The sequence below is a fragment of the Acanthopagrus latus genome, chromosome 18 (genome assembly GCF_904848185.1).
Source record: "Acanthopagrus latus isolate v.2019 chromosome 18, fAcaLat1.1, whole genome shotgun sequence".
NCBI classification, from domain to species: domain Eukaryota; kingdom Metazoa; phylum Chordata; class Actinopteri; order Spariformes; family Sparidae; genus Acanthopagrus; species Acanthopagrus latus.
In genome coordinates, this window is record NC_051056.1 from 11,967,741 (window position 1) to 11,995,213 (window position 27,473).

The following is a 27,473-nucleotide window of genomic DNA, read 5'->3' on the forward strand; positions in this document are numbered from 1 at the left end:
CTCTCCTCACCCCCCACCTCACCAGCCTCAGATTCCCTCCTAACCCCATTCCAACAACATAACCCCCCACATACACACACACACACACGCCCCCGTCTGTGTGTTTTGTGTGTAAATGTGTGTGTCAGCTCGCCCAGAGTTGGGAGCGTCCAGTGACCAAGCCATGACTGGAAGCCTCACAGTCACAGAGCAGTTTTGGATTTAGCATTTGGATCATTCACACTTCCTGTTGGATCAATACGTTTGTTGCTGTTGGGTTTTAGCCTGCTGGGGGAAAGACCAGACAGGTAAGGAAGAGGACAGATTGGTCCAAGTTTTCTACAGGTGAGATAAAGCCCAGAGTTGAAGGCCCAGCTGGGCCTGTTTTTGCATGCAGATGGCTGGATCAACACAAGACACGGATCATTTCACTGCAGGATGAAGGAATCTGTCGGATGAAGCTTACACGCCAGATGTTTCATTCTTGTTGCACATATTTAGCTCAGTCCCCGTCTGGAGTCCATTCAATGAAGGAATATTCTGTGTTATGGTTTTTACATAGGTCTTTGTTGTGATCTTGCACCTTGTTTGGATTGAGATAGTAAAAATAATCAGTTCATCAAATGTTCTAATTCACTTGGTGAAGGGCCAGCAGGTTCCTGCATGTTATTGATACGGCAGCCAGTGTTGGATTGAATGCGGTGATGACTTCGCAGTCAGAAAGAAGAGGACAGCTGGGATCTGTCTCATGTTAAATTTATGCTGTGTCATATGCCACACTATCTATCTATCTATCTATCTATCTATCTATCTATCTATCTATCTATCTATCTGTCTACCTATTTATCTATCTATCTAGTTAGCTCACTAGCTAACTATCTATTAATCTGTCTGGTTATATGACTATCTCGTTAGCTCACTATCTAGCTATCTGTCTAGTTAGCTCACTAGCTAACTATTTATCTATATATTTAGTTAGCTCGCTAGCGAACTATCTATCTATTATTCCACCTAGTCAGCTCACTATGTCTGTCTGTGTGCCTAGGAAGCTTGCTAGCTAACTATCTATCTTGTTAGCTCACTATCTATCTGTCCGTCCATCCATCTGTCAGTCTATCCAGGACCTACAGTATACTTCTGCCTCTGTCTCTATGTGTTTGTCGGTATGATGATGTTAGTGGGTGTATGAGCCTGAATATGTCTCCCTGGATGCAAACTCTTGCAGCGGATGAGAAATCCGTTACATCCGTTTGGGAGTTTAGACGCCAGAAGTGAAAAAGAGTGCGTCAGTTATATAGTGTGCAGGGTGAGGCAACAAGACACAGCAGCCAAAGCTGAGTGGGTGGCAGAAAAGGGGGGGTTCACAGTGTGAGCCTGGCATGCCTGCATGACGCTGTGTTCAGCCGCTGAGCTGTGGTTGGCGCACTGAGAGATCAGGTGACCCAGTCGGGCTAAATCGGTCCCGCGAGCAGACAAGTTGAGGAGTTAGGAGAATTGGAGAGTTGGAGGTGGAGGGCTAAGGGGTTTTTCAGAATGATGCAACTGTGAAAAATCTAAATGGGTTCAAAGCAAGTAGAGGAAATCCACCAACAGTCCCTTTACATCCAGGTGTGCCTCTGAAATTACCTTCAGAACCAAGAATAACAGCTGCACCTCGTCCGATTCTTACATGATGACAAAGAAATTTGAATCCTTCCATCAACATTGTTTGTGTGGCTGAGAATCATTTGTTATGTACAGAAAATCTAAAACTGATGTTTTCATATCCTCATTTATTCATGTCAAGTCAACCTGCTGTGAGAGTGTATCAATTGAAAAGTCTCAATTTTTCTTTGGACCCGTGAAATAACATTTATTTACATGTGCAGATGACCAATGGGTGAAAGTCCCGCAGTAAGTACAGAACTGGGCAGGTCTGAACTGTGATGCCTCTGAGTAGTGGTGGGAAAGATGCTTAATTTAAGAAGTCCTTTACTCAGTAACGGTATAAATAGCAAACTCTACACCCCTCTAACAACAACATTAAGAGTGTCCAGTCATGCTAGCAGTGCTTTGAGCTAAAGGTTAAAGTCATCATGCTAACATGCTGATGTTCATCGTGTGTTAGCATGCTAACCTTTGCTAAGTAGCTCTGAAGCACGAGTGCCGAAACTGCATTGCCTGGAGGGCCCAAACTAAAACGCCAGGGTGAGCCACGAGCCAAAAGCAAACATCTTTCTTGTGATTTTAAAATGTGAAATGGTTCGACTGCCTTGCTGTGTAAACTGTCACTCTGTCACCCATGGTCAGATTATAAAACAAAAATTTAAAATTCAGGATCCATAATATTTAAAGAGCATTTATAGCTCACCAGCATTTTTGATTATATATATTTTTCCTATTGAAACATCTGGTTGGCCAAATCAAACCGTACAGCAGTCTAGATTCGGCCTGAGGATGATGAGAATTGTTTTGTATTTAGTCGTAAGTGATAAACAAATATTGCAATTCTCACTTGAAAGATTTTTGTCACGAAGCAGAGAGGTAAATCAAAATTTCTAAAATCCAATTCTCTGTTATTATCACAGGTCAAATTTTTTGAAAAACTGCTTGTACCTCACAGCCGAACCAATTGGATTGGATTGGCAAAAGTTAACAGCTGTGTTGTGTCTATGTTCTGAGCTAGACTATTTCTTTACTTTTGGGGAGAATGACTGAGTGTGTGCAGAGATGATGAAAGTAAATTCATCTGTTTATTTCAAAGTAACATTATGTAGAAAGGGGCAGCTGTATCTTAGCGGGTAGAGCAGGTCTACTAGTGATCGCAAGGTCCCTGGTTCAAATCTCAGCTCTGGGCAGGGCTGAGCTGCATGTCGAAGTGTCCTTGAGCGAGATACTGAACCCCACATTGCTCATCAGTGAGGGCCCTGCGACGAGCTGGTGACTTGTCCAGGGAGTACCCTGCAATGACCTGCACTGTTTTGCGACCCACAACCGAGGAGTTTTAAAACCAAGAAACAGCTGATCACAGCAGTCAGTGCATCACCTCATTAAGATGAACAACTGGACAGCCGCAAAGATCTCCTCGATCTCTGTAGCTGTTTGGTTGTGTTAGCTTGTTGTTGCGTCGGCAAGCTAAGGACGGCCGCTACTTTCAAATTAAAAGCCCCCCGCTAAGAACCCAGTTCTAAACTCTTATGGAGTGCAATGTAAAGCTCTTATTTTGAAGACAACTTCTATGTCACTGTTCACAGCCCAACTTCGAGCTTCACGTCACCTCACATGTTTACGCCTACCTCAGAGGCGCCTTTTGGAAAAGGAGGAATATTATGCCTCGATTTTAGAAAGACAGGCCGGCACATTGCTGCCCTTACCTTGGAGCAAATGCGCCGCCTTTTCTATCTTAAAAGGGCTAGTGTTATGTGTTGAAGTAAACATGTATGTTACGCTGTGCTACCACCCTGTCACTGAAGTTACATAGTGCAGAAACAAGTGATGGGGGGCAGAGTGGCTGAGACAGAGACAATTCACTCACTGTTACAGGACACCGCACAATCAACATGATTTTGGTTACAAAAAAGGTTACATAACGTTGCTTTAAAAAGAAAAATTAAATCTAACATGTTTCAATGGACACATCAGCCCAAACTAAACCTAATGGCAGCTGAAGATTAAGATCATTTAGGTCATTTAAAACAAATCATTTTAGTTTTATGAAAAGTCGGAAATTCACCACTGTCAATATAGGATTCATTGTCCCAAATGTCAGACATTTCATTGAGATGTCATAGAAGATGTACGTTGACTAATTGTTGAGGTACAGTATGTAAAACGGAAGCAACAGGTTACAATCCAGAACCTGATGGACTATTTTCAGTAAATATTTTTCCTCACAGTTCCCACTCATAAAACTGTATATTGCATTGTATTGAGGAGAAATTTACTTGAACATTTTAAAATCTGTTAAAAATTCTGCACGTTCCTCACAGCAGAGCCCTAACAGGTGCATTTATGTCCTAGGCTGCTTCTTTAGTTTTGGTGAGGATGTCTTAGCAAAGATGATGGAAGCAACACCATCAGTTTGTTTTAATCATGGATCAATACAAATATTTTTTTTTAACTAGTCACACAGTGTGAACAAATAAATCATGTATACATTTTTTTGATGGATCAAGATGCATTTTTAATTGTTTCATAATCGCATGGCAGGTGCCTTGACATTCCCATGACTATTGTTGTTGTTCTGCTACAGTTGTGTACATGTTTGAATTAAAGTGATGTATATGCACACATGTAGGGCATACTGACTATACATAAGTCTAAAATAAGTGCTTTTAATGGTTGTTTGACACTTTGTTCAGAGTTTGATGTCTGTTGTCAATCACACTAGAGCCCACAGACTTATGTAATGATTGCTTGCTGATAAATCTCAACATGGTCCACTAATCTGACTGCTGCTAGAATCTGCCTCTGCTGGACTAAAACTGTCCACAGCTGAGCGCTGCTGGTGGTTGGAGGCTTCATGGTCTTGTGTGCAGGGCTGGAATTACACAGTGGGTGGTTTGTTTAAATTCAACAAGGTTTGTGGGAAGGTGTTGGTGTCTCCTCCTCTGTGCTACTGAAAGCCTTACTTCATCAAACTAAATCTATGTTTGAATCTGTCATTAAAAGTTGATTTTTGCTTTCAATGCCTTTAACAATACATCCATTTGACTGAGAAATACATATTTTGTGTTGCAGTGTGTAGATTTAGAATACAGGGAATAGATAACACATGCTGAACTGATGCAGGAAACAGGACATTTCTATGGCAACAGCTAAGAAATGAACCATCTTGCAGTGTTTCCCTCCATCCTCCGACATAATCACATCAATGCTGGATTCTGTGCCATCGCGCATAAGAGACTGTATGAGAAATTATCTACCATGACTCATCTGAATGTCCTGTCCTCTCCTGTCTGGTAAAAAATGTGTAGCTGTGTCTGAAGTTACGGTAATACACAGTAACTGAGCCAAATTCACCCCGTCCTGCTCGGAGCAGAACAGGTGGGATGATGAACATCATCCCAGGAGAATACACAGTGTTAAAAATATCTGCGATTATTATTCATTGCCATATAAACCCCAGAGTTGTGCCAGAGGTCAAAACACTCCACTGTTAGAGCAGAACATCTGTTTGTCATGTTATGTTGGGTATTTGTACAGGAATCCTCTGTCATCTTTTACAGTGTACATCTCTACAAGTAAGAAAACATGCGGTCCACAGACTAACGTACTAACAACAGCACAGAGCTCCTGCTTATTCAAAGGTTTAAAATTGGTATTCATATATAGAATGTATTTTAGCAATTTACTGTAGCTGCTGTAAATACACAGACAAATATAAACCCTGCATGTGGGTGTACATGTGTGGTGTAAATCTGTAAGTACAACATGTTTTTACATTATGAATGGACATCCAAAAGCAGCCTGCCACTTCACACCTGACTTGAGATCTCTCGTCCAGTTTTTTGGGTCAGTCAGGGACGACTGTACTCTGATCCCCACAGGAGCAAAGTGAGCTCAGGCTGAGGCAATAACAACTGGATGTAACAACATTAGTAATGCCGCCCTTCTAGTTTTCTGAAATGTCAAATCTAGTTAATCTAATATCATCCACCTCAGAATTGATCAATGTATTTGTTGTCACCCAAAGACACCAGCCACCTAAACATGCCTGATTGTTTTCAAAGTCAATTTTGGTTATCAGTCTTTTTCTGAAGATTAGTCTTGAAAAGAGGGGTCATCTTATAATCAGGGTTGTCCTATATTCGGGTCAATTGGATACATAGAAATGCAAAACTTAATTGCTTTGCATGTATTATTAAGTGATCTTTCCATGTCATTTTTGATTATTCAGCATGTCTCAAGCTGTATAAATTCTGTTAAAGTAGATTAAATGCTCAAATCATCGAGAAATGCACAAGGCCTGTATTCAGAAACTACGAAAACATTTGACTTTCTTCAGGTAATTTGCTTTTATGTTTATGTTTTCAATTGCCATTTACAAGGCCATTACGTGAAATGACAGTCGATTACAGTAAAAACATATATGTATCATCTACAAATGTGTAAGGTTTTAACATCTTATTTCTGTAGGAATGAATGTTTTATTTTGCTGAATGGTGAACAGTTTTACATCATAAATGTATATGTACACTTCAGCAAAACCTGTAGTCTATTCAGTTAATGAAAAATAATGTGTTTTTGAGTCTCACTCCCAAGTCTTTGGGAAGATGAACCCGTTCAACAAAGCATCACTTTTTGATGAGTTGTGAAACCCAGAGCGTCATTATTTGATATGTTTGAAATGAGGGTTTTAAAGCATGAAAACATGTTTTACTAGACACTAAAATTAAACAACATGAACATGAAAATGAGAAAAACATCAGACCTTTAGCTAGAACATTTTCTGCGTCATAATTACACATTACGAAACTGTTTCTGCTTGTCTGGGTCATCAACTTGTCCATCACTTCCTGAATGCCTCTGTCTATCCATGCTTGCCAGGCAACACATTAGTAGTGTTGTGTGAATGCAGCTTGTTGGCACTGCTATAAATCTTGATTATGTAACAGAGAGACAAGTGATAGGAAGGGGTTCAGCAGCAGCTGTTGTTTTACCGACAGGCACAAAAACATACCTGCTGGGGGTTGTCATCTGAGGGGAAAACTGAATGTGCACATAGATGTTATACATGCTGCAGATATTTTCACTTAAGCTGTGCGTTTAGACAGTGCTAAGTCTGTGTTTATCCCTGGTGCTGTGGTCCCTCCATTGAACTTCCACCGACAGACAGACAAAAGTGATAAAACTGAAATAAAACGTTATAGACGGTGCAGCAGAGAATATCTTGCTGTGAAGTAAAGTTTTACCCTCCACTGATTGTCTGTGTGAGTTTTGTCAGGGAAGACCCAGATTTTTCTCAGGTCAGAGAGTCTCTGCTGTGCTCAGGAGGCGGCAGAGTTTAATTTAGCCTGGAAACCTGAACCTTGGCCTCCTCTGTCAGCTCCTTCTCTGGGCGCAGGATACAGCCACAGAGGGCAGCAGGCTGGGATTTGTGGGTGTGAAACTAGAAAGGCTCCATAAACCTTCAATTAGCTGGATAAAATGAAATGCCCCATGCTATTGCTAAACAAAAGGAGTCCATGGTGGGCACACTTGGTGATCCGGTACGTAGGAGGTGATGCATTTGTTGGTCTGATAATGACAGAGTGCAGCATATAAGTGCACTCAACAGGCGATATAGCTCCTGTCATAGGCACCAGGTTGGGTTATCCGGAAATGCTGCAAATTCCAAATTTAGATTTGAGCGGTTCACTTTAGTATTCATAAATTGTTGCATTCTGAATATAGAGGTCCCCTCTTTCATAGGTGGACACCCCTTAAGAATGCAGGTCCCCCTTCTTGTAGAGAAAAACAAACACATTTGCAGTTATATCATATGACAAGACATTTAAAGTACATTTTCTATTCAATTTATGTTCCTCCTTTTGTTTTCCAAAATGTTCAGAAACAGAGGTCCACACATCATCAGTGTGGAGTGAGAGTCCACTCTTGGTAGTAAAGACATGCATGTGTGTTTTTTTGGTAATTCTGTGGTCACCGGAGGAGATGGGCACATGGTAAGTGGGAGTGGAGGATCTGTTCCATACTGAAGGCGTGACGAAGGTGAGCGAATAGCCTATCTCAAAATATTAACTAGATATGTGTATATACGTATATACGTACACTGTGTTGTTGCACCACTACAAAGAGAAACCCACATAGTCAATATATTCTTGTAGTCTTCACTCCAGCTGACACTCAAGCACAGACTTCTGGTGAAAAGTGAGGTCAATTCTATGCAAAGTCTGTTCTTTACATTACATGCTATTCATAGTTTGTTTTACTTTGTCTATAGTTTGCTCATCGTTGTTGGAGTGAATCTGCGCTTTTTGTGTATGTGGTTGATGGCAGGATCAAATTAAATCAACCATCTGGAGTTCCGTCTGTTGTTGGAGTGTTTTTGCTCTTACTGGGATCTCCCAGGGTATAAAACACTCAAGCATTTATTTATTTATTAATTTTCAATCTTGGCTGTTCAGCCAAGCTTTGCAACGTTCAAGAAGGAATAGACTGTGGTGACAGCAGGATTTCTGGGTTTATCACAGCTGTTCTTGTATTTGGTGAATATTTTTAGTGCAGCACCCATTTTAATGAAGGACAAACACAGAAAAAGTCTGCTGTAATTTGGCTTCAAATTTAGGATTTCTGACAGTAAGCATGGCTGCATGTTGCAGTCTTTCTTAGTCCTTTAATTTTCTTCACTTAACATTTTGCTAACAATGCAAATATCACCAGACATTGCATCCCAGCTGTAGTATAAGCCATGGCAAGCATATGGAATATGTGATGGAATAACAAATAATATTTGGAAATTGTTTTTTAGTTATGTGAAATTGAATTGAAAACAAAAAAAAGTTATATACAAGTCACCCTATTATATTCTTGAGTTTACTTCTCTGCATGTTCTCAAGCCACTGGACACATAGTTTATAAAACTGCATAAAGTACCTGCTTGTGGCCACGGTACTCTATTTAAACAGCATTCTCCCAGTGTCTCCCTAAGAACTGATACCAGTAACACTCGAATTTGAGAGAAATCAACCAACAGGAATTGACTATGATCTTTCGACTGGATGAAATTATGATACTCTATAGGTCGGGCAGGTTGAGTGTGCAGCTAAACCTGAGAATGCATAGTATTAAGCACTCAATACATTTGTGTTTGCTCCCATCAAATTATTCTTTTTCATTTCTGTACTTTGTTTTAAAAAGTGCAGTACGTGCAGGCAAATTAGTCAGATCAGACATTTATTGAAGTTAATAACTTTCAGTTTACACTCTGTCAGAAAGGTGATGACTGAACCTGATGGCACTTTCTAAGGCTGTGATGTTGTGGTGGTGTTTTACCAGACTACATTAAACTTAAAGCGACATTATGTAGAGCATTTTGTGTGATATGGCGCCCCCCGCAGTTTCAACACCACTGCCGTAAATACAAACCCAAGGTCTGTAACAGTTTGTCAGATGTAATGCAGGTGCTGACCACAAACAAAAGTCATTACGTCATAACAGTGTTTGTGTTGAAAACTTGTATCTTGAAGTGAACATGTATGTAACGCTGTGATCCTCCCCTCTCTCTGAGGTCACATGTTGATGGTTGATGTACTGTCGACATGATTATGACAAGCTGTTGTTTTAAAGCCACACCGTATTAAGTAGATCTGTTTTGTTTACAGTAATTTTTTTTTTTACTTGACTTCCACATTCGAAATAGCTCAAAACACAAGCCGCACCACGTAACGTAACATAATCTTCGCCAGGCGGGAAACTGAGATCTGAATCTCCTCCTCAAGGGGCACCTTAGCAGTACCGGAGAGAGCATTTTACTTCACCAACATTGTACTTACTATGAATGCATGTAACTAAGCAAGTGTCCTCCCTCACTGGGCAGTAAAGCCCCAGATTATTTTGTAAAGCCTGACCATGCATGCCTGCAAAATCCTGCCTATTATTAATTTAGTGAAACACAATACACACAAGTTTATGACTGTGAGATAAGCTGATGTGGCAAGAGAGGGTGTAAAATGTCTGACAGTTTGCTATTGTCTTTGTAGGGAGTTTAATAACGTCTGTCACTGCCTCCTGGAGCACCTGAACCATGGCAAAGTAAGTCAGATGCACAACACACACACAGACACACACACTCACACAGAAAACAATAAAGAACAGAAATATAATCACCGCTGATATGCGACCCTGCAGCGTTCAGAGGGTGCAGAAGAAGACCAGCACCATGTCCCTGACCATCTCCTCCTCCTCCTCCTCTGCATCCTCCTCTCGAGAGCTCTCCTCCTGCCCCTCCAGCACCGCCTCCTCCTCCACCTTCCTGGCACAGAGACACTCGAGCCTGGTGCAGCCGCTGTGTGTCAGCCCACAGAGGGTAATTGCATCCAAATCAAATGAGCCATCTTATTTGGTGGACTTAACAATTACGACTCAAGTTCCATTAAACACAAGATTTTCCATCTCCAGACTCAGAGTCCAATCTACAGTCAGAACTACTCAGGGAATGGAGTTGCTCCTACTTTTGTGAAGGTAAAACACACTTATTGTACTTCCATGTATGTGTATATTCTGTCAACTAGTATAGATAGTTTAGTATAAATATGAGACTGCTAAAAACGATAATATCCCCTTCTCTTCCGTCCTCTACTTTCTCGACTTATCCATCCATCACCTCCACCAGTGCCTCCATGACGTGTCCACAGTGAAGGGGCAGCTGGTGGTCCTGGAGTGCAGACTGAGGGGGACTCCTCCCCTGCAGGTCATTTGGTACCGAGAGGACGAACAAGTGCTGGACTCTGATGATTTTAGGATACTGCGCAAGAGTGAGTGTATTGTGTGTGACTCATTAGACTTCAGATTCCATTCAAATTAAATGCTTTGATTTATATGCCAATGAACTTTATGAAACACTGTCCTGTAGCCCGCGGCTGAAGAATCGAGAAGCAGAAGTTACTATTCTGTAGTGGAGATAATCAGCCTGTAGCTACAATAAAACACACTATACTAGGTTTATGGCAGACACAGGGTCAGATGTAAAAGTTTCTCGCCTAATACACAATTAAATATTAACTCAGGCCTCTGAATAATGTGTTAATCCAGATCTATGAAGCTGCATACAACTTAATCATTATATCACAGCTGCCACTTGATCTGACAGTATTATTACATAAGAGCGAACTGATTTATTTCAGATGTATGGCAAAAAAAAAACATTTTTTCTCTCTTTTTGCTTTTTTCCCAGAGGCCAGCTCTGCATCAGTGCCAGGTACGTATGGAACACTGGTTACATAATAATGAATGTAAATAAGTGGGGGCAGGGAGTCCTGAGAGAAATGTTGGGGGCCAGAAACAATCAAAATGATAAGAAAGAAAAATAAATCTGATACAGAACATTGTCTTTTGTTTCTTTACTCTAGGATTTAGTTTGGTTTTAGTGAAATACTGGATACTGTCACCTCTTCAGGTCCTCCAGTAATCTTTATAATGACCCTGCACCCTGTAGAAAGATTTAACATATAACCAGACTGACAGAAAGCAAGGATTCTGAAAACTGAAAACGAGTTAGGGAACAGGTCTTGAGTATTATTATGCTGAACTTGCTTTATTTTAGACAGAATGAGTATTTCACCCCAAAGTTTGGGATTTGTCAAATCTCTTCGGCCACAACTTATCCAAAGCCACTGAGAAGAGTATGAGTAATTCACTTGGTTTAAAAATATGAGCGCATGTCCGTAAGAGTGACGTGATCTTGTGTGGAAAACTTTTATTGAATGAAAAAGGTTCATTGTGTTACCTCTGCAGAGGAGCTGTGCACACTGGTGATCACAGAGGCCTTTCCTGAAGACTCTGGTCTGTTTAAATGTGTGGCCATCAACTCCTTCGGCACAGTGTCCTGCTCTGCAATCCTGGAAGTTTACGAAGGTTAGACATCCATTCATATATTACTATAATTTATGAACTACAAGTCCATCTGTTGGACTGTATCATACAATGAATATGATCAGTGTTCCTTGTTTTGCACCCCTCCTCGCAGACCTGGAGGAGCAGCTGGAGATCGAGGCCGTTCATCATCAGGAAGCAGTGTCTCTCAGACAGAAAGAGGAGGCTCTGTTCCAACAGGAGACTTCCTCCTCCTTAAAGAGCAGTGAGGACTTTCCCTTTGAGCTGCCGGACTCCACGACCCTCCCCCCTCCTGAGTGGCCTGACAGCCCTCCAGAGGATAACATCCCTCTGGCAGAGTGAGTCAATGGTGCACACTCACAAGACACACATGTCGATCTCAGTCAGTGTCTATTAACATTGAATAATGCTGATGTCTGTGTTGTATGAACAATAAACAGTGAGGCACTTCTTCATTACAGCAAAGGAGAAAATAGTCACAATCCCTATTTTTAACACATCTCTCACATGTAGGAATGACCTCTGACCTTATTATTTTTACCTTGCAACACGGTTACAAATTGCACTGCAGTTCTTTAGGAAGTCCCTATCTATCACTAAAACTTTACATAAAGATTATGATTCTGATTGTTGAATAGACATTTTTGAGCTTAGAAAAAGTAAATACTGTTTATTCTTCAGTATATGGTAGCTGCAAGCAAGTATTTATTTATCTGTTAATTCACTGGCCCACTCCTTTTCTCATGTTTGTGGAAGCCCATCCCTGCCAGTTAAAGGGGGAGGAACAGATGAAAAACTAAGCTTGTTAAAAAAAAAATTCCCATCGTGAGTCATGATTCTATGATAAAAAGTCAATTATAAACGTTTTAAAAAGTCACTTTTTTTTTTTTTTTTTTTTACAGTTTTCACTTTTTAACTCTTAATAATGACTTTGTCTCCTCATAATTAATTAATTAATTAATTTTAGCAGTTATTCTTACGTTTGGGATAAATCAAGGCTATCTTAACATAATTATTTCGTCTTCATTTTTACTGTATAGTGAGTATATCCTTATACTGTATTTTTTTCAGGAGCACACATTTCAAAGCTGACACTGCTGTAGTTCCACTAAATAACGACACGAGGTCGCTGTTGTATTACTATACAACATGTAGACCATCGCAATTTCCCAGTTCACTTTTCTGTCTTTGTTTCGTTCATAAAATTGACCCAATGAGGCCAAGTGAGGAATAAATATTGTATACATGATGAGAATGTGATATTGTTTTGGTCAGGTAACGAGGGAAATAAATGTAGCTCCTGAAAGGGTCTTAAACCACCGATTATGGTAAAATCACATTGAATAATACTTTCATTGAACAGCTGTGACACTGGAGCACAGGGATCCAGCTGTGATGACGATTCTGAGTTTTTTGAAAATTACACCGATCAGCTGGACGCGCGCGCGCGATCCCGTCTCTCCACACAGCCCTCGTGAGCGCGCGGTGTCACCTGTTGCAGTCCAGCCTCCCGCTGCTTCACGTCGGAGCGCGGAGCAGCTCCACACGGAGGAAGCGCACTCACTTTAATTCTCACAGTTTCACTGAAGTTTGTGGACAGTTGTGTTGAAAGGTCAGCAAGGTAAGAAAATGTCTCCTTCTGCCGTCGCACAGGTAAACGGCTGCCTTTAACCTGTCGGGAACTTTGGATATTTGGAGACACTTTTCTAACGTTTTTTTTTTCTTTCTACCTTGACGTTAGCTGATGTTTAAACAAGCTAGTTTCCCTCCTTGTGTGCATCATGGAAACATAATATTCTATGTCGTCTTTAAAAGGTCAAACTATGCCTGACTTTAGTCTATTCTGGGTGTGTGTGTCATCTGGCTCGGTGCTCTGTCAAACAGGCTACGAGGCGGAAAAAAGTTAGCCGTCTTATAATTTCAATTAACATTTAGCTAACTCCACTTCAGGCAACGATGATATTCGTCTTAATTGTGAACATTTGAGCACCTGTTAATTTTCGTCGTCGCAAATGTGTCATAATTTTCAGAACACACCGTAGCAGAAGTCCTCAAAAGTAGGCTACAGCTTTGGATATTAAGAAGCAAGGTTTTATTTTGAAGTGATGTGGCAGTGAAGTCGACGCCTGGCTGTACTGAAGGTGGGGATTTATTAGTCTTTGGCACATTGACACTCACATACTGTATAATTCACCTGAACTGACCCGAAATATGATATTAACCTACCCCACACTTTTCTGGGGATCCTCTGCAGCTTCTTCAGAGACCTGCTATAAATATGAGTCTTTATTGTGCTGTTAAGTTGTGTTTGCTGCCCGCCAGACAGCCACACAGAAGCCAAGTGGTACCTTAGAATGGGCTATGAGCTCATCCTTAGTGGTAGTTTGGACTGTGTGTCCTCCAGGATACAATGTTTTAAAAGAGCTCATGTTATTTAGCCTGTGATACCGTGGTTTATTTTGTCAAATGTTTGGTTGCTATGAGCAGTGTTGCCCATCTATTTGTATTATATGGTTATTTTACGGTGGTCTTGTAAATTTGCTCTTATCGCAATCAGTTTTTTTCTCTTGCCCCCCCCCCCCCCAAAAAAAACCCACTGTGTGAGAAGTTTTAAGTAACCGATTAACAAGACTGCCGGAATGGTGCATTCATGTGCAGTCACGTAGAATGGAAAAATGACACCCCAGTCAGACACTACCTTGTTTTGTAGTTTCCTATGCAAAAACATTGCTTACCTGTGAGAAATACTGGGGAATACTCTAAAGTCTCCCACCAAAAGTGTATAAATATTGCAGCAAATGAAAAATAACTGTCGAGCAGTATACCACAGATGCCCCTCAGTGAGTATTAGGTAATATTTTCCCTCTCAAGCTTTTGTATTTGATACTTTAGTAAGTGTCCTTAACTTTGACTTGATGCCTCGACTCAAGTCCATGGTGTGAAGTATGTTTGGCTGAGTGTTATGGTCCACTCTGTATCAGTGTCGGGTGCTATGATCTCATCTGTAATGTGAAGTTGCAGACATGGCGTCTGTGTCCTTCAGAAACCCCCCCTTCCTCACTGCTGCAAACAACAACAGTTGTTCAGAAACTGTTGGCAGCGGTCTGGCTGTTAAGGTCATGTTGAGGTTCTCCGGCCGACTGGAAGTTCATCTGATTATTTTATTGATTTGGGAAAGAGGAACTGCATTATCTGTAGCATACTGTGCTTCCGTTGGTTGGAATTTTTCCGACAATAAAATTGATGACCTCAGATTAGTGATAGGAAGGTTTAGTTATTATTGTGGTTTGAATATTATACTCAAGTTCGAAAACCAGTCATGTTTTTTTCCTGAAGACATTTTGCTTACATGTTTGGCACACCTTAGATCAAGTTAAAGAAGTGTTTTCCCTCTCAGTTCATTTCGTTTTAGCTCTGACTCCCTGTCTCCCTTAACACAGTTAAGTAAAACTGAACCAAGCTCAGCCTTTGGTCCTCAGTTAGATAGATGAACAGTCAAATGAATCACGAATGATATTCATATATAATCCCTTTTACAGAATTAGGCATTTTATGTCTCCTCTCAGTTGATTTCACCACAGACTGCAGGTTGATCCAGCAGATACTTTTCATCTTCAAAAGCTTGATTAAATTCTGTGAAATATTCATATTGTCCCGGTCATACAGAGGACTTATGATAGCGTAGTATGCTTATACCCACAATGCCATGCAGAGCGAGAGAGAGAGATGTGTGTGTGTGTGTGTGTGTGTGTGTGTGTGTGTGTGTGTGTGTGTTGGGTTGGGTCACCAGCAGAGTATCTGCACCTGCCAGCTGATGTCCGAATTCCTAGACCAATATAGCTTTGCCCACTTAATGACACAAATACACATACAAATGCCCATGCACGTGTACTGTAGGTCCATAGACACATGCACACAAGCAAACATCAACATATTTCAAACATATATTTATATACACTCAGTGATTCAGTCACTTGAACACAGGTTAATATCCACTCAAGCCTAATACAGTCTACGTGTGCTCTATGTGATTGTGTAATATGATCATTTAGCCAATTGCAGAGGAACACAACATGATGTTCATGGATGAGTCCAAATGGAAACATCAGTTTTGCTGTTTACAATGACCAGGGTCACAGTGCCAATTAAATACAATAAACAAGTAAAGTACACTACTGCTGAAGTGTCTGGGAGCTATAGGTTCACCATGTTGGTTTCTGCTTATGTTAAATAGACCCATATTGACTTGTCACTGACAGGTGTGTTTGATAATCATTAATCATTGCTGCATTACTTTCAGGTGTGACACTTTAAGTCATTTGGTGTTGTGCATGCTGGCTCACATGACTTAAATCGCTGGGACAGTTAAATGTTGTTGTCGATGTAAATAGTAACCTGTGCTCTCTCTGCTGTGACAAGTCAAGATGTCTTAACTTAGGGAAGTTAACTAGCAATCCATTTCTATTAAAGACTAAATTATTGAATAAACTCAAACTTTGACCTCTGTTGTTGTTATTTGCGGATTTGAGGAAAACGGAAAAGATCCAGTAGGCGTCAACAACAATATGTGGAAACACTGGGGGGGAATATTACTCTGACCCAAATATTTAATTGTTTGGATATTCGTTCTTGGAAGCTATTCAGTTTTTAATTTTGGGATTCTGATTTTCTTTGTTTGTTAATTTATTTGGCTTTTTGTTTTTTTTGTTTTTTTAGCTAAACAGGCTAATGGCCTTTGTTAGACTAGGAACAAATGCAAACTGCAAAATCGCTGTTAATATGTCACAAAACAACAGGGTTCCCATACATGGGTTCATTAGTAATCATTATTAATATTTTTCACATTTCATTCTTAGGATTTTTCACGTTGAGTCAAAAATGTGATAGTCTTCAGAGTGTTTTAATCCAGATGGAAGACTGAAGTCTCTGATTCAAGGTCAGCTGATGCTTGGCTAGCCAAAAACTGTCTTGTGCCCTCAAGAGACCAGGGGAAATGCAGAAAAACAGTGAGCAAGTGTGTATAAATGAATGAATGTGTGAGAGAGAGCGAAGATAGAGACTGCTATTGTCATTATGCTCCTGCATAGCCGAGACTACGTGGTAGTCATGGGAACAACATTCTTTCCTAGTAGAAAAGTAGAGGACCAGCCTGGCTCGGTAATACAGGAAGAAAACTACTGAGTGGGCTGAAATGCGAGCAGACCCTCTGATATCTGTTACTCTCATTAGACAGTCCCAGTAGTATGGTGGCAGCCGCACTGGAACATAAATTCTGCTAGATACTTGATAGTTTATCTCACCAGTTGACATATTGATGATGAAGGTAAAAATCTCAGCTATGATTGTACCTACAGGCTTGGTCACAAAATTGAGCACCGAGTACAACCATTTTCTTTGTTTGCAAGCTAGCTTGTGCAGCCTCTGTTCAATCTATTAATCAAAAGACCCACGCTGCATGATCTGGTTTTCCTACATGCAAACACTCAACTTTTACCCAATTGGATGAATGTGCGTCTATAATTAGGCACAACAACTGCATGGTGACTTTGGATCTTGGTATTATATCATGTTAGAGCGGACACCACTGCCTAGAGGTGCGGATATTTTCATGAATAAAAATCTGCTAGCTGCAGATGGTTTTCATCACAGCTATTTCTGTATCTTATCCATCAGTTTCTCTGACTCTCTGTTTTCAGATATATCCAAATATCCAGATTTGCTAACATGTCTGATTTCATCTGTCAGGTTTCCAGAGCCCCAGCTGGCCAACCACTCCTCTAAAGAACCCTTGGGCCGCAGCGAAGAGTCAGAGGGACAAAGGACACCAGAGATTACTGTCCTCTCTTTTACGCCCAGCCCTCCCCCTCCACCCTCACCCACACCACCACCACCACCAACTGAAGTCAAGGATACAAACCAAACACCAAAGCTCTTCAGCCCAAGCAAGCTCAGTTTCACTGTAAGAGCTTCCCTCACACCAAGTTTTGTTCTGCCTGAGAAAACTTATTTTGCTATATGTGATTTTGTATGTCTAAATTGCTAGTTAAACATTGATAACCTGGGCATAGCGTAAAGTTCAAATAGGTTGTGTTCTTAATTTATTGTACCTCTTAATTATTCATAGGTACGTTTGTACATTAATTATACTATCAGAGATTCATTTCCTATTTCCTTTAAGGAGGGAAGTTGCACATTAAGATGTGCATTGCTATTTTAACAGAGGCACTTGTCAATACTGAGGGACAGGCATGTGGTCTGTGGTCAGTGTTTGGAGTAAAGCAGCCATCCTCCTCATAAACCCTGAGCTCTACCTGAGTTGTTTAAAAATGTGGCTTTTAAATAGCAGGAAAAATACTACATCATTAACTTTCTACCAGCTTTTTGCTTGTCTATATGGACCAGCTTCTTCTATGGTGCAGTCGCTTTCTTTTGGTAAAAACAGCATTGTGCCAAGATTGACTACACCCCATTTCAGCATCAACAAGCCTATAGGCGACCAGATGGCCGCAGGTACATTTGTTAACTAGACAGCGTAGGTGCTTGGCATCAAAATGATGACTGTGTAAGTCAGAAACTAGCAATCACACCCGCTGTGTCTGCCACTTTGCATTAGGCCTAAGACTGGGCCCATGGTATTTAAGAAATGTGTTAGTTAGCTATAACCGAGTGAATGGCAGTGTATAAAGGTTCTAAGTTTCTTTTCTTTATTGCAGTCAGAAATTGTACAAATCCATCTGATTCACTCTTTGTAAATGTGTGTCAACTCTCTTCCAGTCCTCCCAGCCAGGAGGCAACAACATGAACCTGTCAGACCTGCCATCCTTCACTCCCAGCACCTTCCCTCCCAGTGCCTTTAACTATGAGCGACCAAGGCACTTTATTCAGTCACAACCTTCCTTCCAGGCACCCAGTTATGAAAGTGTCGTGAGGGAGGCCCAGGAGAACCAAAATAACGCCCAACTGAACCTCAACAGTCCCAAGAATAGTCAAAATGTTACAGAGACACAGAGTCAAACTAAAAAGGTGTCCGCACAAAATCAGTCTTTCTCTCAAACTCAGTCAGTGTCCAAGTCCTTGTCCCAGACGCAGACCCAGTTTCAGTCACTAAGCCTTGGTCAGAACCATGCCCAGTCTGTTGCTCAGACCCAGATCCACATCCAGACCCAGGCCAACGGCACGGGCAGGTCCTCTCCCTCCTCATCCAGTCTCAGCTCTCCTATCTCCACCCCGGCCTCCTCTGCTGCACCTCCTTTTTCCTCCACTGCCCCCTTACTCAGTCCCTCTGACTCCTCCACCTCTCCCTCCTCCCCTTTCTCGGCATCCTCCGCCACTCTCCCCCACACCACCTCTCCCCCCTCCCCTTTCTCAGCATCCTCCCCCTCTCTCCCCCATACCACCTTTCCCCCCTCCCCTTTTTCTGCATCTTCCTCCACTCTCCCCCGCACCACCATGCGTTCCACCATCACCCTCACCCCCAGCATCCCCAGTGCCACCGGCCTCGGCAGTGCCACCCTGCCAGCAAACCAGGACAACATGTCAGCACCTGCTGCTTTCCTTTGCTCCGTACTGCCCTCCCAGTCTGCTTTCTCCCCGTTCTCCTCCCCCAAGCTGTCTCCCAACTCTAACCTGCCCCGCCCCTCCACCTCCCCCAGCCGTTCCCCACTCTCCCCCTCCAGCCCTCTCCTTCCCTTGAGGGCCTCCTCCTCTCCTTCCTCCCTGCCTCAGCAGCCTCTCCAAGTGTCCCCTTCCTTCCCTCACTCCCCTCTCTCTCCATCCTCCTCCTCTCTTTCACAACCTAACACTCCCAACAGTCAGAACAGGGTACCACCTGCTGTGGTCTCCCTGCCCGCCAGCTACAAGGGGACGCCAAACATGTGAGTAAAACTTTACATCAATTTCCCACACTTAAAAAAAACCAACTTTGTCTTCCTGTGCTTTTTAACTTGAGTTCCTCCAACTTTTATCTCTCTCTTTCTGTCACCCAGCCTTCCCAAGCCCATCCTAAAGAAGTCTGTAGCTCCTCGGCCTTCCTCCTCTCGCTCAACGGATGACGAGATCCAGGGCTCTAAAGACGCCCTCATCCAGGACCTGGAAAAGAAGCTGCGCTCAAAGGAGGCCAGGAGGAGAACCAGTCAGGTGTGTGTGTGTGTGTGTGTGTGTGTGTGTGTGTGTGTGTGTGTGTGTGTGTGTGTGTGTGTGTGTGTCCTGCAAACTGTGTTGGAAATGCAAGATCCTTCATTTCATTCATCAACAAAAGGAAAAAAAACCAAATCATCCCATCCTCTAACACACTTACACATTCCAGCCCATTCACACTGACACAGTGTGTGCCTGTTTGAACCTAACAGAATAAATAATGCAAAAGTTTACCAAAACAGATCACAGCACACTTCCTATGTGTGTCAAAGAAATGACAGTTACAAGTATAAAGCTTCAATTTTGACAGAAACTGTCCTATGAGGAGCGCATGGCTCGTAGGCTGCTGGGTCCAGACAACGCCACCAACATGTTTGACCAAGACAATCTTTCAGACTCACAACTTGACCAGGTATGACAGCAGACTTTCCTTTAGTCAGTAGACACCAAAATCATTAAAAAAAAATCCTTCAGCGTGTTTCAGATTGTAATGGTGTGTTGCTGTGCTGCATTTATGTTGGCTCTGGTCCAAAAGCCATTAGCTTTCATTTTGCTATCAAGTAAAGACCACACATTATTACAGTCATTTGGGTTTGAATGGCTGCACAGGGAGCCCGTTCCCCTCTCAGGGCCTCCTGATGGGCTCCCGAGCCCAAAGTTGAAAAAGCCTGGCAGTATAATCAGCAGCCCCACTGAGCTGTAATTTTCGTGTGTGTGTGAGCGCGCGTGCGCGTGTGCAGGATTGTACTGTCAAAAAGCCTTTGTCGCTCATAGGGCTTTGCACCTTCTATTCTCTCTCTCTTTCACACATAGCACCAACACACAACACATGCACATACACACAAAGACACACGTTTCCTCTGAAGCCAGCAAGGTTTGTCAGCGGCTATTTCAAGCCTGTTTTCTGAGAACGAGCCCCTTTCACTGGTGACAACAGGACCATTGTGTCAGAATACACACACACAGACACACGCATCACATACACAGAGTTACCCTCCTGGCATTTTATCAACCTGTTGACAAGTACAGTAAGTTGAAACCTGTCATTACCTCTGCTTAAGTTGATCTGTTTTCTGTTCCAGCCAGAGTCACCAGAAGGAAGACACACAGGTGGACTGTGGTAAATACACTCTATGTATCTATATTGTTCAGTTATTAACTCATGGTTCCAGTCAACATCAGAACCTCAAGATTCCTGTCCAGTATGGCTCTGAATCTATGCTATGTAAAACTTGAAAAAATAGGTAGATTCAAAATGATAATGGTTGTGTTCTCTTCGGGGTTGTCCTGCTCTTATATTACCTCAATATTTGACACTTGTGTTTCTGTCCTTCTGAGTGTGGTTATGGAAATTTCCAGGAAAGTATTTATTGATTCACAATTATTGCCAGTGTTTGCTTAATCTGAACCATAAAAAAATCCTAAATCTACTAAATATCTCCAGAGAGATGTAATACTTGTGTAGCAATGTTGTCAGAGGACAGAAACTGAACAGGAATCAGTATAATTATAGTTGCTTGTTTGTGTGCCATCACTAGTGGAGTGTAAAATTCAGTAATTGAAAGTGAATTATGAATAAATTATCTCTGTCATTGTGTGTTCAGGGGGAGGCACCACTCAGGGACAGATGAGAGGGCAAATGAGGGCCCAGCTATCCAGGAGAAATGTTATGCTCCTCGCTTCCTGCAGATCCCTCCAGACCTCACTGTAGAGGAGGGACGCTTCTGTAGGATCGACTTCAAGGTGAATGACCAAATCACTCAACCATGCATGCATGCAATAACTCCAAGGGATCCTGTAACCATGATAGTGTGTTTGTGCAAGGCTAAATCAAGAAGGAATAAAATTTAGGGCTGCAGCAATTATTTTTTTATCGATTAATCTATTGATTATTTTTTCCGATTAACCAAACAGTTGTTTTTATTACTCGATTTATGTAACAACAGATTTACCTAAAATAATGTTTAAAAACTTCTAATTTATATTTCAATGTAATCTTTATATAATATAATTTTTTAATAATCAAAAAATGAATATGACAAAGTTTGCACTGCAGGGCATTATTCCCCAACATAAAAAGCCCAGTTTCAACTGGTAATCTGTGTAATCATACATATATATACATAAACATATATCGTTTGGGGGAGAACAAAAAGTAAACAGGACTTTTTACATGTTGCTGTGACCAGTTGCATTAACTGGTGATCAGCAGGGCATATTTAGCATGGATAAATACTCCAGAGGTAACACAACAGATGTTGCTCTGTATCGTGTTATGTTTCATTTTCAGTTCAGTTCAGTCTTGTCCCCCAGTTTAAAACAGAGTAATGTTCTGCCTCATCCTGGTTGTTTACTGTTATTTTTAATGTGTTGATGAGGACAAACAATCACTAGTACGACAGGCGTGCTAGTAGCAGAACAATATAGCAGCTTCGTCTATTGCAAACTAACCAGTAGGAGTCCCCAACATGTGACACATGGCCTAGAGTTCACAACGGGTTCGGGCTGAAAAAATACGCAAATGAGCCGGGTCGGGTCGGGCCTCGGGCTTCCTTTTTTATAAGACACATTTCATAAAGCATATTTCTTGCAGGTTGTAAATTATCTATTGTTTGTTGTGGATCATCGCTGTTCACGTGCGGTGAAGAGTAAGTCTGGCTGCCTGCTTCATGGGGAGAGGCAGACACAGACCTGATGCCGCTGCGTGACGTACTCACGCCTATAGCCTGGCTGGGGAAGATGGAACTGGCTAAAAGTAAACTTGCCACAGGCGAATTCACCCTTGAGGAAAACAATGCAGGCGCGCGGAGGGCTGGGTTCGGGCAGACAGTTCATGCTGGTGAGTCGGGCTGTGTCGTGTTCGGGCTTAAAAACCTGCAGACCAGGTCGGGTCGGGTTGTAATTTTCAGGCACGTTGAGAACTCTAACATGGCCCATGGTGTGACACTTCCACACCAAATAGTCTTGCTACTGCTGCCACCTTGAGAAATTGCTCCACACGTTACGTAAATTGACATAGTTACGTATTCGTTTCCATCAGTTACTTCGATGCGTTGCACCAGCCCTAATAGAGTTACAACTTTTCCCCATCCAGGTTGGAGGCCTCCCTACACCAGACGTCTGCTGGTATCTGGACGGTAAAGCCATTCGTCCAGACGACTACCACAAGATGTTGGTGTGTGAAAAGGGGATGCACTCGTTCATCATAGAGATTGTCACAGTGCACCATGCCGGAGTGTATGAGTGTGTGGCCCGGAACCGAGCAGGAGAGAGCAGATTTAGCATGAAGCTCGATGTATTAGGTACAAACGTCATTACATCCTGTTTTAAGCCGATAAATGCTGTTTTTTAAGCAGTATTTCATTAGTGCAGCTCAATTATGATAGATGAGATAAGAGAGGATTGAGTCTCATGTGCTTTACAACCTCTTGTTCCTCTCTGTAGCCCAGGAGGCTCTGCGTCCTCCCACCTTTGTCCAGAAGATGTTGAACTCCAGAGCCCTAGAGGGTGATACTGTCAGGCTAGAGTGTAAAGTAGAAGCTTCTCCTCCTCCACAGCTCTTCTGGAAGAAAGATAAAGATATGCTGCGCATTGACCCACACAGAATGAGGTGGGTCAACTATAGGACTTCATAACACCCAAACTCAACACATGATGCAGAAGATACTCTCTGATACACACATCCATTTTGTTTTCTATTAAGTCCTGTTGTTGAGTCATATACTGTACTGTATGACTCATACTTCCTTCAACAAGATCAAAGCAACTTCTTTAAGTTTTGTCGGTAGAAGACTCAACTAGCCTAAACAATAGGTCCCAATAATCAATGTTTTTATATTTTTATATTTTCATTACATCAGATGACTACTTGTTTGTGAAAAATGCCAAGGAGAAAATAAAAAAGTCAACTTTAGTCATGAACCACAGAAAATGATTACACTTAACAAAAGCTGAATTGTGTCCAGACTTGCATGAGATAGTGAGTTCAGTTTCTTGGTCTATGTGCAGCACTATCTTTTTATTCAAATATTATGTATTGACTCTTCAACATGCATCAAGATGATAGTGTTGTGTTTACCCAGTGATGAACTGAACATGTGAATGTGTCTTTGTGTCTCCACAGTCTGTATCAGGACGGCTCAGGCCGACAGTGCTTGTTGATAGAGAGGGTGATGAAGTCTGATGCTGGCTGGTACACTCTCTCTGCCATCAATGAAGCTGGCATGTCCACATGTAACGCAAGGCTGGATGTAGGCAGTAAGTCAACTGTGTGCTCATCTTTCTACGCAAATTTGCTTTAAAGGCCCGTTGCCATTATCTGCTGCATGAGATAGGCCGGTAGTTACCATAGTAGCAAGGCTGCAAAATCAAACAGCAGATGGAGAATGATGTGCACTCACTGCTACAGTGAATCCAGCACTGCAGCGTGGAACACGTCAAACAAATGCTGTGTTAAGTGATCGAGCAGAAACTTGATGAACGTACAACAATACTGCATAATCAGCTAGTCAGAGAGATAAGTATGGAGTCCATCCACTGAGGAGTGAGGAATATACAACACACGTATTAGGTTTCTGCTCGATCACATAACGCACCATCTGCTGTGTGGAGACAGAGAGCTGAGTGAGAGGACCGACAAAGGAGCCTCTGCTCCACCTGAGCTGGACGGTATTCCTCACTAAAGCTGAAAAGGAGTTTAGACCACCTTATCTGCTCCTGGGTTTCCTATCAAGTCTTGACCTAAATCACCATGACTTTTAGTTAGTATTGACAGGGTAAGCAGCCACATAATTCACAGAAAACAGTTGTCTGAAGCCTATTAGTTTTTGTAAACAATACAATCATCTCTGCTCAGACGAACTTGAACCAGATTGCTTTGTTACAGAAAAAACTGTGACCAAGGCAGAAAGATGTGACTGCTCTTTTTTGTCAACAAACATCATGAGCAGCAATTTTGGTTTATTTTCCATTATTGTATTATCAGTGTCCATCTGTGTTTTTCTCAATATAACATTAAAGTATATGACATCCATTCTGTCACTGTACCAGCTCAAATACAAATATCATAACACATAATCCAACTTCACACTTGCTAGTGATGCTACAAACACTAATAAATGTACGTGCCAGCATCATGTTTCCAAAACTCTGTTTTGGCCTGTCCAGATGCAAACACTGAAATATATTTTAGTTTCTGAAAATCTTCAGCCTGGAAGGAGTTTTCCAAAAGCTTGTTTTCATTGGCCAAAAATGGCAGTTTACGTGTGGACAGGACCTGAGGACAGTGACTCACCCCAGAGGACATGTACATATCAGATGTCCAATGCATGAAAATGTGTAGTTAAAAGTTTTGTGAGTTTGAAAAGGATCAGATGAAACATGGAGAGCCGTGGACTTATTGTCTGTTCCTTATCTGTCACTGAGCCTCACTGTCCTGGTCTGTGCCATGACGTGCAGAGCAGAAAAGTTATTTTCAGACACCTGGCATGAAAGGAATGTTTAACTCGAGTCGTCTACAGTAAAATCTGATGCTGCTGCTGGTAACACCAGTGCTATTACTCATAAATATAAATAAAGAAGTCATCTGCAGGTAAAACAAAAGGCTGTTTCACTCTGTGCTGAGAGATTACTGAGTGCCATCGGATATATAACATCTATAGTTTTATTTAAATATGATATGAGACCAACAACCAGTTGTAAATTATTTTTGTGACTAGCTTTAAGACAGGTAGAATCATATTGTGTTGAGATAATAATGTTGATATTAATAACACTTACAAGCCTTCTAATAAAACAGTTGCAGTCCAAATGGGGTCGAATGCCATCAAACTGATGTTTGTCAAAAAACAAAACATACTTAATGTGTAACTAACAAGTTAAGGTGACTTGAACTCATCCCTCTACTGTCTTTCTGCCCCTTGCAGCTCGCACAGCAGCACCCATGAAGACGGCGCCCCCTGGCTCCAAGACGCTGAAGCTGCTGTCGTCTCTGAGCCACGTGCCTTCTCTGACTGTGGAGAGTCCTGCTCAGCACACCGCCCCGCTGTATGAGAGTGAGGAGCTGTAGAGACACACTAAATCCAATCCCTATCACACATCTCAAAAATGGACCGGAGCCTGTATTAACTGTCATGTTGAGTGCTTATAATGAAGCTTTGGTTCAGAATACAGAGTAACAGCCGTGTAGCGGAGAGTACTGAGGCCGATACGGGTCAGGTTCATTAAAGAAGCTACTTTTGGGTTGTGATGTGGTATTGTAGAATTTTCTCATTTGGAAAAACATTTGATTGTCTTGCTAACATGTTGAAAACTGCCCTTCCTCCTCTCATGACATTTTATGTGTTTTTAAATATTTGGAGGAACCTACAACCCTAACCATATGGAGAGACATCTTTACTATTCAAGTGCCTTCTGAGGTAAAATAATCTCACCTTATCTTATTCACCTGCTGCTGTTTGTCACCACTGGGCCTATCCTTTGTCCATATGTACAGCTCATGTTTGATACATGTCTGTGAGCCTCTCTACGTCTGTCCTCATGTCTGCTCTGCGCTCAGCAACATGGTGTAGGTCATGGATGTATTAATAGAGCCAGATACAGTGTGGCAGAGTCAGACCTGCTGCCAGTTTTATCTCAGTGGCCAGCCTCAGTGCTTCCCCCAACAGGGAACTAATGACGGATTTAATTTATAACTACTTGGATTGAGCTCTTTCAACTACACTACACACAATCCAAAACTACCAACATCTATCACTGCACTTTAATCCTGACAACTGTCTGCTTGTCACTTACTGCCTCCTCCAGCTTGCAGCTGAATCAGGGTGATTTAGTGTCTGAGCCTCTGGATTTAAACGTGTTCTCTGAGTCACAGCTGCTGTTGCTTCTGATAATGTGTGTCTGTAAAGTTAGATAAAGAAAGTCAGAGTTTTAACTAACCTGCTCACCTCTTGTTTAAAGATACCACCATCGGTTACTGCTCAGATTCCCTGCTGTCACATAAATTCTGCCTAATACATGTTTTTAAAGATGTCTGATATACAGTGTATGTGAATGAAGCTATTTAAGTTATTAGTGTCAGCATTGAGACTTTGAAGTTGCCCCCCCACCTCCCACCTGTAACCAGAGGTGTATAGTGTGAGTTGGGCAGAGAGCACAGGCTGCCATCCTGATATCCAGCTGAACTGAACACAACCTGATCTGCTCTCAACAGACCTGTTTACATTTCATCACATCTGCAGTGCAGAGAAGACGTTTTACACTTTCCTCGCCATCGTTAAGTCTGTATGTTCAGTCAGAAAACAGCTATCAGTGTGTCGGCCTCTGCCCATATTTGCCAAACTCTTCATTTCTGACCAGAGCCTTAACGTATGCTGTATCACAAAGAGGCTCGATTTGCCTGCTTACCTTGGAAATGCTTGTTACTGCCAGACATAAACTAACCTCACAAAAACCTGGTAATTTTGGCTGGATCTGCATGCAAACTGAATATCTGGTATTTAACCCTGTATGGCTGCAGCTCAGTCAGCCAAAAAAGTAAATGAAAGCTGATTTCATGGTTCAAATATATAGACTGAGGACTAGTGGTTCTATATGTTTTACCACAGTATGATGTTTGGATCAAACAGGGTTAAACGTTGGATTTGCTTGAAGCACCAGAGTAGTTTTGGTAAGTTTGGTCCTTTCTGTTGAGATTTGAAATTGCAGGTATTAGCGTGTATTCTCAAGTACTGTTTGTTGTGTAAGAACTTCTACATATCACTGGATGAATGAGAAATAAAATTTACGGTGACCTTGACTTTGCCTCCTGGTGTGTGTAAACGTTAAAC

The 27,473-nt window shown here is 41.8% G+C and overlaps 1 protein-coding gene across 2 annotated transcripts; it reads left to right on the top strand.

The window, feature by feature from the left end:
• The first annotated feature begins 155 nt into the window (after positions 1-155).
• On the top strand, positions 156-27,442 carry myot (myotilin). 2 transcript variants are annotated; one of them, XM_037076934.1, is made up of 18 exons: positions 156-287; positions 9,660-9,711; positions 9,808-9,985; positions 10,078-10,140; positions 10,292-10,433; positions 10,853-10,876; positions 11,413-11,532; positions 11,645-11,849; positions 17,257-17,470; positions 18,286-19,385; positions 19,497-19,647; positions 19,958-20,059; positions 20,730-20,767; positions 21,252-21,390; positions 22,742-22,949; positions 23,092-23,257; positions 23,771-23,904; positions 25,572-27,442. In XM_037076934.1, exons 2-18 carry the CDS (start codon positions 9,704-9,706, stop codon positions 25,712-25,714), a joined length of 3,135 nt encoding a protein of 1,044 aa, XP_036932829.1. In that variant the 5' UTR covers positions 156-287; positions 9,660-9,703; the 3' UTR covers positions 25,715-27,442. The 2 variants fall into 2 exon arrangements, with proteins under 2 accessions (XP_036932829.1, XP_036932830.1); XM_037076935.1 differs by lacking the exon at positions 19,958-20,059.
• The last annotated feature ends 31 nt before the right edge of the window (positions 27,443-27,473 follow it).

Excerpts from the sequence above, each read along its gene's own strand:
- myot (XM_037076934.1), top strand. Across the intron at positions 11,533-11,644 it reads AATCCTGGAAGTTTACGAAG|ACCTGGAGGAGCAGCTGGAG; the intron begins GTTAGACATCCA and ends CCCTCCTCGCAG. Across the intron at positions 11,850-17,256 it reads GATAACATCCCTCTGGCAGA|GTTTCCAGAGCCCCAGCTGG; the intron begins GTGAGTCAATGG and ends TTCATCTGTCAG.